General features: G+C 66.7%; 1 protein-coding gene across 1 annotated transcript in view; it reads left to right on the top strand.

The window, feature by feature from the left end:
- The first annotated feature begins 4,575 nt into the window (after positions 1-4,575).
- FASN (fatty acid synthase) overlaps positions 4,576-14,111 on the top strand; it is a 30,732-nt gene continuing 21,196 nt past the window's right edge. The window contains 13 exon segments of the mRNA XM_029057044.2: positions 4,576-4,631; positions 4,633-4,714; positions 5,831-5,910; positions 5,912-5,984; positions 8,623-8,796; positions 9,949-10,031; positions 10,033-10,113; positions 10,115-10,151; positions 10,259-10,381; positions 10,465-10,580; positions 10,668-10,802; positions 12,698-13,157; positions 13,682-13,869. Of these exon segments, the coding sequence (XP_028912877.2) occupies positions 4,584-4,631; positions 4,633-4,714; positions 5,831-5,910; positions 5,912-5,984; positions 8,623-8,796; positions 9,949-10,031; positions 10,033-10,113; positions 10,115-10,151; positions 10,259-10,381; positions 10,465-10,580; positions 10,668-10,802; positions 12,698-13,157; positions 13,682-13,869 (1,680 nt within the window). The 5' untranslated portion in view covers positions 4,576-4,583.

The raw sequence follows: 14,111 nt of genomic DNA, 5'->3' as shown, positions 1-14,111 counted from the left end.
ACCTCGTGAACCTCGTATCTACCCGGCGCTTAGAACAGTGCTGGGCACGTAGTGAGCGCTTAACGAATACCGTAGCGATTATCATCGTTCGGCAGAGGTTGGCGGACCCGTTCCCCGTCCACGGCGAGCTTAGAGAAGGGAGGGAGGCAGAAATACAGACGAGTCTCGATTCTATTTGTAAATTTACTAAATCAGACCAGGGCCCTGAACGCCATCCGAAGCGTTTTGAAAAACCAAAAAACACCGTTCCAAGCTCAGGAGAAGATCACGATCCGGTCCCGCACGAGGCTCGGAGGTCTAAAGTAGGAAGGGTAACGATGGGTAGACGGTAAGCTCCCCTCGGGGCGGGGAACCCGTCTGCCCGACTCTCTTGTCAAGTCGGCCGTGTTCGAGGGCTTCCGCTGTGGCAGAGCGCTGCTCTGAGCGCTCTCTCAAACGCTCGGAGCGGTGCTGGGCACCCGGTGAGCGCTGGGGAGATACCGGCTGACGGAGCCGTGAAAGGTGACGGAGGTGATGGGCAGGTCCGGTCGATCCGTAACGGAATCTGTGGAGAAGCGGGAAGGCCCAGCGGGGAGAGCCCAGGGCCCCGGGAGTCAGGAGGTTATGGGTGCCGATCGGGGGCTCCGTCACTCGTCTGTTGCGTGACCCTGGGCGAGTCACTTCACCTCTCTGCGTCTCGGTCCCCCCTCATCTGTAAACGGGGCATTGAGACGGTCAGCCCGACGTGGGACGGAGACCCGTGTCGAGCCCGAATCTCCTCTTGCCACCGAGCCACGCCGCTTCTCCAGGGAGAGGAGCGAGGTGAGGCGGGACGGGGGGGCGTTGGACCCCTTTAAAGCCGGTGGTGAGGAGTTTTCGTCTGACGGGGAGCTGGATGAGTTTCTCGAGGAGCGGGGGAAGTACGTCCGAACGTCTCTGTGGGAAAAGGATCCGGGCGGCGGAGCGAAGTAAGGACCGGAGTCGAGGGAGGCGGGAGGGAGGGACGTCGGCCAGGGGGCGAGGGGGCGAGACGATGGGTCGTGCCCTCCCAAGCGCTTAGCGCAGTCCTCCGCACGCAGTCAACGCTCGGTAAACACGATTGAATGAATGAACGACGATGGTCCGAGCACCGGGTAGGTGGAAGCCGAATGGGGCCGGGCCCGGTCGCCGTTCCGCACGGGGTTCGCGGACCGAGCCGGGGGGGCCCCCCGGGGTCTCGGGTTCTCGGCCGGCCGGGGGAGAGGGGGGCCTGCCGAGTGGGAGGGAGCCCCCTCCCCCAGAGACCGTGGCCGGGTTGGCAAGGGGCGGAACTCTGGGCGGGGAGGCCGAGGAGGAACGCCGGGGATATTTGGGGCGGGGGGGGACGGGGGCAGGCCAACCCGCTGCCGACAGAGGAGAGCGAAGGGGCGGTCGAACGCCTGGCGCGTTCGTGCGGGCAGAGCTCGGCCCCCCGCTCGCGAGGAGAGTCCCGCTTGCCGCCCGCAAGTGGGAGACGGACGCCGAGCCAGGCGGGGGAGCGTCCGGGCCCCCCGATGATCTCGGCCCGACCCCCGGCGCTCAGTGCAGCGCCTGACAACCTGGCTCTTGCGGAAGGCCACCGCCGGCGGCGGCGTTATTACGGGGTCCGCTCTCCCCTCTGACCGCGCTCGCCCTCCCCTAGGCACGGCGCCCGAGAAAATAAAGGACCCCCCTCCCCAATCCCCGCCGGGACGGCCCGTTGGCCGGAGAATAATAAGTGCAGTACTTAAGTCCCTGACCCCGTGCCGCCAGGCCCTGTTCTAAGCGCCGGGGTGGATACGGGCAAACGGGGTTGGGACGCGGTCCCCGTCCCACGTGGGGCCCCGGTCCTCGCCAGCTCCGTTTCTCCCCAGAGGAGGGGACTGAGGCCCGGGGAAGTGGCAGCGACTCCCGCCCGGGTCGCGAGGCGGACGAGTGGGCGGGGCCGGGTTTAGAACCCACGGCCCCTTCCCGATCCCCGGGCCCCCGGGCCTCGGTCCGACTATGGCTTCCCCCCGCCCCTGGTCGCGGAAAATCAAGCCGGCGGGTTGGGAAATGGGCTGAGGTGGTGTTGCCCCGGGGCTTTTAGCGTGGCGCTTAAGACTGCACAGAGTGGGAGTTAATTAAATACTAATAAATACCTGCCTGCCTCATCTGAAAGCTTCTGAGGTCTCCTAAGCGTTGAAAATAATAAACAATAATCAATGATACTGTTAATATCAATATCACGGCATTTGTTAAGCGCTTACTATGTGCCAAACGCTGTACAAGGTAATCAGGTTGTCCCACGTGGGGCTCACAGTCTTCATCCCCGTTTTCCAGATGAGGGAACCGAGGCGCAGAGAAAGCAAGCGACTCGCCCAAGGTCACGCCGCTGATAAGTGGCGGAGCCGGGACTAGAACCCATGACCCGGCTCCCAAGCCCGGGCCCTTTCCACTAAGCCACGCTGCTTCTCTAAGCAGCAAATACGTGGTACTTGCTCAGCGCTTACTATGTGCCGAGCGCTGTACTAAGCGCTGGGGTGGCTAGAAGCAAATCTTGTTGGACTAAGAGCCGGAAAGATTCAGGATAATCAGGTCGAGCACATTCCCTGACCGCCCCAACGATGTCTGAGCGACGACCCGGTGTCGAATCCCCATTTTACAATGTGAGGAAATGGAGGCCCGAGGTCCCTGTAGGCCCTGACCCCCTCGTGGGCATGGAAAGGGTCTAGAGAAAGCAGCGCGGCTCAGGGGAAAGAGCCCCGGGGCTTGGGAGTCGGAGGTCGTGGATTCTAATCCCGCCGTCGCCGCTTGTCAGCCGGGCAGACTTTGGGCGAGTCACTTGGCTTCTGTGGGCCTCGGTTCCCTCCTCTGACAAAGGGGGACCAAGACTGTGAGCCCTTCTTGGGACAACTGAACGACCTCGTATCTGGCCCAGCGCTTAGGACAGGGCTTGGCACTTAAATACCGTCATCGCCATGACTGCCGACTCAGTTAGAATGCGCTCTCCCAAGCGCTTACTACAGCGCTCTGCACCAGTAGGGGCTCAGTAAAATCCGATCGATCGATGGACGTGGCGGAGGCGGGATTAGAACCCAGAGCTCCGACTCCCAAGCCCGGGTTCTTTCCAGTTTAGGTGGGCCGCCCCCTTCTCAACCCCGTTAGTTTTGTGATTAGTAACGGTCGCGGTCCGGGTTTAAGCCGCTTACTACGCACCGTTGGACGCGCCGGATGGATAGAACGATAATCGGGTTGGACACGGCCGCCCGGGGGGGGGGGGGGGGGGGGGGGGGGGCTCGCCGTCTTAATCCCCATTTTACAGACGAGGTGACCGAAGGCGCAGAGAAGCCAAGTGACTCGCCCGGGGTCACCCAGCAGGCGAGTGGATTAAACACCAGGTCCCTCTGACGCCCCGGGCCGGGCTCCAGCCGCCTCGGCCGGCTGCTCTCTATTTCATTAATGAGAACCGTGGTATCCGCCCGAGCACTGGGTCAGGCCTAAAATAATCGGGCCGGACTGCGTCCCACTCCGAGGAGGGAGAGAACTGCTGATTTTGCTCCCCGGAGCCTCAGGGAAGTTAATGACCCGTCCAGGCCAGCGGCGGACGGAGCGGGGCTCAGAACCGAGATCCCTCCAGGCTCGGGTGCGTTCCTCCTCTTTTGTAATTACTTTAAATGTCCGTCTCTCGCGCTAGACTGTAATAACGACGACCGGGGTATTGGGTTGAGCGCTGTACTAAGCGCTGCAGGCCAGCCCGAAGATAATCGGGTTGGACGCGGTCCCTGTCCCGTAAGGGGCTCGCCGTCCGCGCGAGTGTTTAATCTCCATTTCCAGATGGGTAAACTGAGGTCCGGAGAAGGGCCTTATTGAGAAGCATTCGTTCATCCGGTCGTGTTTCTTGAGCGCTTACTGTGTGCGGAGCACTGTAGGAAGCGCTTGGGAGATGGTGTCTGTTAAGCCCTTACTATGTGCCGAGCGCTGTTCTAAGCGCCGGGGAAGACACGAGGTCATCGGGTGGGCCCCCCGTTTTACAGATGAGGCGACTGAGGCCCAGAGGCGGCTCGCCCGAGGTCACGCCGCTGACGGGCGGCGGGGCCGGGATTAGAACCCACGACCTCTGACTCCCAGGCCCGGGCTCCTTCCGTTCAGCCACGCTTCTCCGTAGTTTATTTCCGTATATTAATGGCGGTCTCCCCCTCTAGGCCGTGAGCTCGGGGTGGGCAGGGAATGTGTCTCTCTGTCGTTAAATCGGACCCTCCCCAGCGCGGAGCAGAGTGCTCTGCACACAGTGAGCGCGCATGAAGGAGAGATCAGCGTAGCCCGCGTGCCCGCCACGGAGCGAGCGCTTAGCCGACACTATTTAAAAGGAGGGGGAAGGGGAAAGGACTGGGCCCAGGTCACCGGCGGAGAGGGTGGCGGAGCCGGGATTAGAACTCAAGCCCCGACCCTTAAACCGCCCCCTCCAATCGATTCACGTGCCGCCCGGCGCGCCCGGCACCCGTAAACGCTCCTCGAACGGCCGAGGGAGGGGCGGGCGGGGAACCCTAACCTGTTCCTCAGCTGGCGCGGGGCCCCGAGCCTACGCCGCCCTCACCCCTCCCGCTCCCCTGCAGAGAACAGCCGAGATGATGGAGGAGGTGGTGATCGCCGGGATGGCCGGGAAGCTCCCCGAGTTCGGAAAACCTCCAGGAGTTCTGGGACAACCTCATCGGAGGAGTGGACATGGTCACCGACGACGACCGCAGGTGGAAGGCGGGTGAGTGTGCCACGCGGGGGAGGGAGGGTCGGGGCCGGAAGGGAGGCGGGAGGGGGACCGAAGTCCTCCCGCTGCCCCGGGCACGGGTCGAAGGGCGGGCGGGACAGCCAGAACCGGGGGCCCGGGGGAGGCCTCTCCGGCGGGTCGGACGGGACCGCCCACGCCCCGGTCTGATCCTCCGGCGACCGGAGCCGGGTCCCCCCCCCCCCCCGCCCCCGCCCCCCGGCTCGGAGGTGACCCGCGGATCCGGGGGCGACGTCGCCCCGCCCCCGAGGCCCGGCGGGAGGAAACGCGGCCCCGGGCCGCGGGGCCGCCCGGAAAGCCGGGGCAGAGCGCCGGACCTGCTCTGCGGTGATGAGTCACCCGGCCCGGCCCAGACGGGGGGTGCTGCCCCTCCCCACCCAGCGGGTCCGGGTTCCCCCCCGGAGGACCCGAGACCCCCCCCACCACTCCCGCCTGGACCGGCTACCCCGGCACGGCCCGTGGCCCCCGACCCGTTCCGGCGGACTTCCCCTCCTGGTCCCCGAGAGCCGGCCCCCGGTCCGCCGCCCGAGAGCAACCTTCCTCACCCACCCCGGGGACCGGGGCCCCCGTCGTCGATAGCTTTTACCGGGCGCTCACCGCGGCAGAGCGCTCTAGCGAACGCCTCGGGAGGGCACGGTCCCACGGGATCGGTAGCACGGCCCCCAGCGGGCTCGCGGGGAGGCCGAGGTTACAGGCGCGATTTCTCCCATCTCCGAGGTGAACAGGCGACCCTCCTCGATAAAAGCGGGGAGACTGGGTCAGGCATTCAGTCGTATTTATCGAGCGCGCTTACTCTGTGCAGAGCGCCTGGAAAAATCCCGTCGGGCGAGAGATGAGACCGTCCCTACCCGTCAGCGGGCTCACGGTTCTAGAGGGGGAGACGGACGACAAAACGGAACGAGGAGACGGGCCCCGCTACCGGCACAGAATAGGGAAATAGATTGTATAGGAGATGAATGGTTTCCCGAGGGAGGGGCCGCCCCACGGTGCTGCCCCGGCAGGAAACGGGGGAGGGGACGCCCCCCCGGGGGGGGGCGGGGGGGGCCCCGCTCACGGCCCCGCCGTCGCCCCTCCCTCCCTCCCGCCCCGCAGGGCTGTACGGGCTGCCCAAGCGATCCGGCAAGCTAAAGGAGCTGTCCGCTTCGACGGCCTCCTTCTTCGGCGTCCACTCCGAAGCAGGCGCACACGATGGACCCCCAGCTCCGCATACTGCTGGAAGTCACCTACGAGGCCATCGTGGACGGAGGTGAGCCGCGGCCCGGGAGCCGGCCGGGCCGGCCTGGGGGGAGGTCGGCGGACCGGTCCGCCCCGGGGGCGGGGCTCGGGCTGGAGGCCCGCCTGTCTGCTGCCGAAGGGAGGGGCCGGGGGCGGGCGGGCCCCCCCCCCCGCCCCCCGGGTAGCGCCGGTTCTGCCGCCGCTGCCGTCCGCTGGCTGTGTGACCTCGGGGAAGTCGCTTCGCTTCTCTGGGCCTCGGTTTCCTCGACTGTAAAAACAAAAAAAATCGCCATTCTCCTTCGTACTCAGACCGTGAGCCCCAGGTGGCCTGCGTCCCACCCGATTAAACGGTATCTACCCCGGCGCTTGAGCGGTGCTCGGCACGCGGTCGGTGCTTAACGAATACCATTATTCCGTCCTTATCGTTAGCGTTACTCGTTAGTCGTCTCCCGTAACTCCCCGGTTCCGCCCCGGGGCCGGCCCCGCCGGGGGTTTTCAAAAAGTCGCCGTCCCCCGGGCCTCGTTCGCGGCCCGCTCCCGCCCTCCCCGGGGTTCAGAGGTCACTTCCTCCTCCCGCTTTAGATTGCCGTGACGCCCGGCATCCCCCCCGCCGCGTGGTTTTTTTGCCCGGCCGGGCCTGCCCCCCCGCCCCCGCCCCCCAGGCCTGGCTCCTTTCGTCCTCTCTCTCCCTGGGGTTTCTGGTGGGTCCCGCCCCGCCTCCCTCATCTCCGCCGGCCCAGGCCCAACGCCGATTTCGGGGAAGTTAGGGGCGTGTCTCTCCCCGGCGACCTTCCCGACGGGCGCTCGGCGGCTTCTCCGCTGCCTCGTCTCTCCCCCGCCCCTTCCCTCTCCCCTCCCTCTGATCTCCCCCTGCCCTCTCCCCTCCTCTGGTGGGGAGGGGAGTGGGTTGGTATTCAGCGAGGCTCAGGGGAAAGAACCCGGGCCTGGGAGTCGGAAGCGGCGGGTTCTAACCCCGCCTCGGCCGCTCGTCTCCCTCGTGGCCTTCGGGCAAGCCGCTTCACGCCTGGGCCTCGGCGTGACCTCGTCTGTCAGACGGGGTTTAAGACGGCGAGCCCCACGTGGGACAACCCGATGGCCCCGTATCTACCCCGGCGCTTAGAACGGTGCTTGGCACAGAGTAAGCGCTTAACAAACACCGTGATTATTCCCCCGTCGCCGACCCCGGCTGGCCCTGGGACTCTCCCCCGGCGGAGACGCCTGCTCTCCCCTCTCTCGGGACCGGCTTCCCCCTCCGCCGGGGCTTATCTTATCTCTGACCTTTCCACATCTCCTCTCGGCCCTCCCTTCCGACACTTTCGGAACGTCGCGGCTCCTGGGCCGGATTCGAGCCCGTCCCCGGCCGCTCCTCGCCCCGGTCCCGGCTCAAGGCCGGGGGCCGCCTTATCTCCCGGGGTGGCCGCGGGCGTCCTGCTGCTGGGCTTCTGTTGCCCTTGAACCGCCAGGGGAGAGGGAGAGGAAGAAAATCCCCTCTCTGCGAACGGGCGGAGACGCCCGACCGTCGGCTCTAAGGACTGCCGACCGTCTCTCCCCCTCCCACCTCGTCCTGCTCCTTCCCACTCCGACCCGGCCCGCGCGCCTCGCTCCGCTGACGCCGACCTACTCGCTGGGCCTGGATCTCGTGTCTCTCGCCCCCTTTCCCACGCCTTCCTTTCCGCCTGGACCCCCGCCCCAGCCCCCGCCTCCCATCTGCCAGATCACTGCTCCCCCCGGGTCTTCAAATAATAATAATGACCGTATTCTTTTAAGCCCTTACTATGCGCCAGGCCCTCTTCTAAGCGCCGGGGTAGATGCAGCCTAACCGGGTAGGACGGATCCCCGTCCCACGTGGCGCTCAATCCCCATTTCACAGATGAGGTAACCGAGTCACAGAGGTTAATCAAAATTAAGGCATTTCTGAAGCACCTATCGTGTGCCAAGCACGCTTCTAAGCACTCGGGCGGATACAAGGTGAGCAGGTTGGACGGATCCCTGTCCCACGTGGGGCTCGCACTCTCGATCCCCATAGTACAGATGATGAGGTAACTGAGGCCCAGAGGAGTGAAGCGACTCGGCCAAGGTCACGCAGGAGACACGCGGCGGAGACGGGATCAGACCCCCCCACCCGGTGCTCTGGCCACTCGACCGTGCTGCTTCTCGAAGCACATCTCCTTCAGGAAGCCTTCCCTGATGAACCTTTCATCTCCCCACCGTTTTCCCCGTGTCTAAATCCGCCCCCCGCCCCAACCAGGGAGGTTAGGCTCATCCCCTCAATCAGTCAATCGATAATAATAATAATAATAGTTGCGCGGTATTAGCACTTAACCATCTGCAGGCACCGTACTAAGCGCTTCGGGTGGATACAAGCTGATCGCGTCGGATCCGGTCCCGGTCCCGCATGGGACTCTCAGTCTCGAACCCAATTTTCCAGAGGAGGTGACTGAGGCGCAGAGGAGTGAGGTGACTCGGCAAAGGTCACAGAGCAGACAAGATGGGGGTTAGAACCCAGGTCAACACGTGGATGGCGTTTCCTGCCCTGGGCAGAGCACCGCGCTAAACGTTTGGGAGAGTAGAATCCGACGGAGCTGGCGGCAAGGGACGAGCCCCGGGGGGACCGGTTAGGGGCGAACCCCCCCCCCCCCCCCCGTTGACCCGGGCGTCTCCCGCGTCAGGGATCAACCCCAGCACGCTGCGAGGTTCTAACGCGGGCGTGTGGATCGGCGTGAGCGGGTCGGAGACGTCCGAGGCGCTGAGCCGGGACCCCGAGAGCCTCCTGGGGTACAGCATGGTCGGCTGTCAGAGGGCCATGATGGCCAACAGGCTCTCCTACTTCTTCGACCTGAAAGGTGAGTCGGGGCGGAGGCTGCGGGGAGGAGGTCAGGGTTCCAGCCATCCTTCCGTTCGGTCGGTCGTCTTGATCGCGCGCTCCCCGGGCGCAGAGCACTGGATACGCGCTCGGCTACGACACCGCAGTCGACGGCCCGTTGGCCTGCCCGCGACGAGCCGGTGACCATCGTGGTACTCGTTAAGCGCTTAGGCGCCGTCCCGAGAGACACGCCGAGCGGGCCGGACACGGTCCCCGTCCCACACGGGGCTCGCGCTCCTCGTCCCCGTTTTACAGAGGAAGTAGCCGAGGGCCCCGGGAAGTGAAGTGACTCGCCCAGGGTCTCACAGCAGACACGCGGGAGGGCTGGGAGTAGAACCCGGGTCCTTCCGACTCCGCCCCGGCTCCAGCCGCCAGGCCACGCGGCTCCCTCTCCCCCCGGACACCCGAACCGCGGCCCGGCGAGCAGTCAGCCAGCACTTCCGGTGGCGAGCGCCGCGCTGAGCGCTTGGGAGGGTCCGGTATGACAGAGTCGGCGAGGCCCGTTCCCTTACGACAGGGAGCTTCCAGGCTTGAGGATTCTAGGCGAAGGAGCAGAGGGCCCGGATCCCGGATTTTCATCCTAACCCCGCCACTTTCCTGTCGGGTGACCGCGGGTCTCCTCACCTGTTAAAATGGGGATGAGACAGCCAATTCTCCTCTCCTGAGCCCGGGAGCCCCGTGCGACGGGCCGGGGCCCGTCCCCGGACGGCTGACGACGACGATGGTATTTTAAGCGTCGCTCTAAAGCGCCGGGCGAGACGCAAGGCCGGATCGGGTCGCGCTCCGGGCCCTGTCCCGCAGGGGGCTCACCCCCGTCTTCGATCCCCGTTTTCCCGATTGAGCGCGACCGCGGCCCAGAGGGGTCGAGGGACCCGACCGAGGACGCCCGGCGGACGGGTGGCGGAGTCGGGATTAGAACCCGGATCCTTCCGACCCCCGGGCTCCACCCGCTAGGCCGCGCCGCTTCCCTCACTGTGGGCGTCGAAGCCGAGCCGCGGGTCACGTGTCGTTTCCCCCGTTGCGGTTGGAAGGGGAACCCGGAGAGGGCTCGGGGAACGTTCGGGCGGTCGCCGGATTTGGCGGGCGCCTGCCGAGGGCCGTGCTCAGCCGAGCCCCCCGCTCCCCGGACAGGGGCCCAGCATCGCCCTGGACACGGCCTGCTCGTCCAGCCTCCTGGCCCTGGCGAACGCCTTCCGGGCCATCCGCGTCGGAGACTTGCGACGCCGCCATCGTGGGCGGAATCAACCTCATGTTGAAACCCACCACCTCGGTGCAGTTCATGAAACTGGGCATGCTCCAGCCCGGAAGGCACCTGCAAATCCTTCGACAGCGAAGGTGAGGCGGGGGGCCCCGGCCCGGGCTCCGGGCGGGGGGGGGGGGGGGGGCTGGCGGGCGGTCGGGGGGACGTCCGACCCCGTCCTCCCCGCCACTGCCGCCCGCAGGGAACGGATACTGCCGGTCGGAGGCCGTGGTGGCCGTCTTCCTGACCAAGAGGTCCCTGGCGAAGAGGGTGTACGCCACGGTGATCAACGCGGGCACCAACACCGATGGCTTCAAGGAGCAAGGTGGGTGTCGGGGGGGGACGGGCGGGGTTTCCCCGGGCGGGACGGGAGCCCCGTGACCGTCTGCCCCGCGCCTCTCCCCGCAGGGGTCACCTTCCCGTCCGGAGACGTGCAGGAGCGGCTGGTCAGCTCCCTGTACAAGGCGTCGGGCATCTCTCCGGACGCGGTGGAGTACGTCGAGGCCCACGGCACCGGCACCAAGGTGAGCCCCTCGCTCCGGGGAGCCGGGATCCCCCTCCGCACCCCGTCCCTCGTGGGGGCCGGCCTGACCCGCGGCCTTTCCCGGCAGGTGGGCGACCCCCAGGAGGTCAACGGCATCGTCCAGGCTTTCTGCAAATCCCGCCGGGAGCCGCTGCTCATCGGCTCCACCAAGTCGAACATGGGACACCCGGAGCCCGCCTCGGGCCTGGCCGGCCTGGTCAAGGTAAGCCCGGCTCCCCCCCGGGACGGGGGCGGGTCCCCGCCGAGCCTCGCGACGCGCTGCGGGAGTTCCCTGACCCCGGGGGGCTTCCACCCTACCCCTGGGCCTCTGGCGGATTAGCCACGGAGTCCCAGGGACCCGGAAGACCGTCGTAACCGTGACATCTGTCCAGCGCGGCCCGCATGCCGAACGCCGAACTAAGCGCTGGGAGAGGCGTGGGATTATCAGAGGCCCTCCTGTTCCGCTGAACAGGAGGGAGAACGGGTGTGTCGTCCCCGCGGTGTCGGCTGAGCGCCTGCTACGGGCCGGGCACCGTACTGAGCGCCGGTCCCAGACGGGCCTCGCGGTAGGAGGGAGAACGGATGGTAAATTTCAGGTTGGCAGATGAGGGAACCGAGGGCCAGAGGAGGGAAGTGACTCGGTCACTCGGCCGACGAGCGGCAGAGCCAGGATTAGAACCCGGGCCTCCCGACTCGCGGGCCCGAGCCCTTTCCGCTCGGCTTCTCCGCTTCCCTCTGTGATAAAATGGGGGGGGTGGGGGGGGCCGCGTCTTGCGCCCCTGAGGAGCCTACTCCCTCTTCAGCACGGGTGTGCTGCATTACTTTTCCTTTTTATTAGCAGTAAGAATAGTAATCCATCGTTGGGATTAATTGAGTGCTCGCTGGGTGCAGAGCACTGTGCCAAGGAGAGGAAAACACGACAGAGTTGGCAGAGCCGTTTCCCGCCCGCAGCAAGCAGGGAGAAATAGCGTGGGCCTAGCGGGCAGCGCACGGGCCTGGGAGTGAGCGTGGGGAGCAGAAGCAACTGGGTTCTAATCCCGGCCGCGCGGCCTAGGCCGTGAGTCCCTTAGCCTCTCTGTGCCTCGGTTCCCTCGTCTGTAAAACGGAGATTAAGACGGTGAGCCCCGTGTGGGACGGCGACTCTGTCCAACCTGGTTAGCTGGCATCCGCCCCGACACCCGGTACGTAGTAAGCGCTTAACACGTACCAGTCAAAAGAGAAGAAACTTAATAATGGTACCGTAAGCTGCAGTCGGGGAGATAGAAGGTAATCCGATCCCTCCCGGGCCTTCACGGCTTAGTCGGAAATGTTTTTTACGTTCCGTTCATTCGTGGCATATCTGTCGGGCGCTCACCGCGTGCAGCGCGCTGGGGCGAGGGCTCGGGAAAAGGCGGTTCAACAGAATCAGCAGACCCGTCCCCTGCCCGTAACGAGCTTTCCGCGCTAGCGGGGGAGAACGGCATTAGTGGGAATCAATAAATCATTTCTAATGTGTCACTCAAAGATAAGTACCTGAGTGCCGGGGGGGGGGGGGGGGTGTTGGGGGCGGAGCGAATATCAGATGTCCAAAGGTCACGGATCCGAACGCTTCGGTGACGCGGAAGGGAGGGCGAGCGGGGCGGGGGAGAAGGGGCTTGATCGGGGGAGGAGGTCAGTCAGTGGGTGGTATTTATTGAGCGCCTCGGAGCGCGCGGCGCCCCTTGCGGGCAGGGATCGCCTCTCTTTGTTGCCGAATCGTACCTCCCTAGCGCTTAGCGCGGCGCCCTGCGCGCAGGAAGCGCCCGGTTCAGTACGACGGAACGACGGATCGAATGCCGCGGCAAGCTCGACGGGGGCGGGGAATACGGCTGTTGTTTCGTCATCCTCCCGCGAGCGCTCGGTGGGCGCTCGGTAAATACGATCGAGTGAGCGATCGAACCAATACCCCGGCGAGCTTGTCGAGGGCGGGGAATACGTCTGCCGCCGTAGCATCCTCTCCCCAGCGTTCAGTACACGGCGAGCGCTCGGCTCATCGGCGGTCCGGTGCACGCGGAGGGGGCGGCCAGGGGGAGGATGCGGGGAAAGGGCCGGAGGAGGTGGGGGCGGGGGGCCGGAGTCGGAGCGGTCCTCCCCCGGCAGGTGCTGCTCTCCCTGGAACACGGCGTCTGGGCCCCCAACCTCCACTTCCGCCACCCCAACCCCGAGATCCCGGCCCTGACGGACGGGCGCCTGAAGGTGGTGGCGGAGCCGACGCCCGTCAGGGGCGGCTTGGTGGGCATCAACTCCTTCGGCTTCGGCGGCTCCAACGTCCACGTGATCCTGCGGCCCCACGGCCCCCGGGGCCGGCCGCCGGCGCCCCCGTCCCCGCCCCGCCTGCTGCAGGTCAGCGGGCGCACGGCCGAGGCCGCCCAGGCCCTGCTGGATCGGGGCCGGGGCCTGGGCGAGGACCGGACCTTCGTCAGCATGCTCAACGACATCGCCCTCGTGCCCGCCGCCGCCATGCCCTTCCGCGGCTACGCCGTGCTGGGCGGGGAGAGCCAGGCCGCCGAGGTCAAGCAGGCGCCCTCCGGAGAGCCGCCCCTCTGGTTCATCTGCTCGGGTGAGCCGGCCGGGCCGAGCCCCGCCCGCGACGGTTCCCCTCCCGGCGTCCGATCGACCGGCCCGCCGCTCCCCGTGGAGCGCGCGCCGGGCCGAGCCCGTGGGGGAGTCCCCCGACCGTTCCCTGCCCCCGATGAGCTTCCGGTCTAGAGCCCGGCCGGCCCCAGAGCCCCCGCCCCTCGGACTTCGACACGGCCCGGGTCCCCGGCGGGCCGGAGCCGAGCCGCCCCGTGGCCGCCGGCCTAGACCTCCCCCGCCTCGGTAGCCTCCCGGAGCTCGGCGGCAGACCCCAGACCGGCCCCGGGCCGGAGCCGACGGGGGTGCCCCCGCAACTCACGTCCCGTGTGGCCGTTCCCCGGGGGGACCCCCGCGACCGCTTCCCGTCTCGGCCCACCCTATTCGCGAGGGAAGCCGTCCCGGCCGACGAGCCCCTCGGCCCCGCCCTCCCCGCCACGGCCCGACCCTCCGGGAGGTCCCGGGAGGTTTTCTGGTGACCCCCGACCCCATCCCCCCCTCCCCGTGCAGGGATGGGAACGCAGTGGCGGGGAATGGGCCTGAGCCTCATGCGCCTGGAGATCTTCCGAAACTCCATCCTGCGGTCGGACGAGGCCGTGAAGCCCCTGGGGCTGAAGGTTTCGGAGCTGCTGCTGAGCACGGACGAGAAGACCTTCGACGACATCGTCCACGCCTTTGTCAGCCTGACGGCCATCCAGGTGAGGACCGACGGACTCCGGGCCCCCAGCCCGGACGACCGGCCCCCGGGAAGAGGGAAACGGGCGGCCTAGAAGGCCCGGGACCCCCTTGCCCGAGGGGGGTGGGCGAGACGATGGGCTGGCGGAGCTGAGGCGGGGAGATTTCGCCCAACCCCGGGGTGGATTCAGGAAGGAGCCGAGTCCTGGAGGAGAGCCAAGGGACGGTGACGGGGGCGTCCGGCTCGGGTGCTTTGGACGACTTG

This window comes from Ornithorhynchus anatinus, unplaced genomic scaffold, assembly GCF_004115215.2.
Source record: "Ornithorhynchus anatinus isolate Pmale09 unplaced genomic scaffold, mOrnAna1.pri.v4 scaffold_264_arrow_ctg1, whole genome shotgun sequence".
NCBI lineage: Eukaryota > Metazoa > Chordata > Mammalia > Monotremata > Ornithorhynchidae > Ornithorhynchus > Ornithorhynchus anatinus.
Note: the sequence above shows the minus strand (reverse complement) of the source record. Positions and strands in the feature narration are given on the sequence as shown.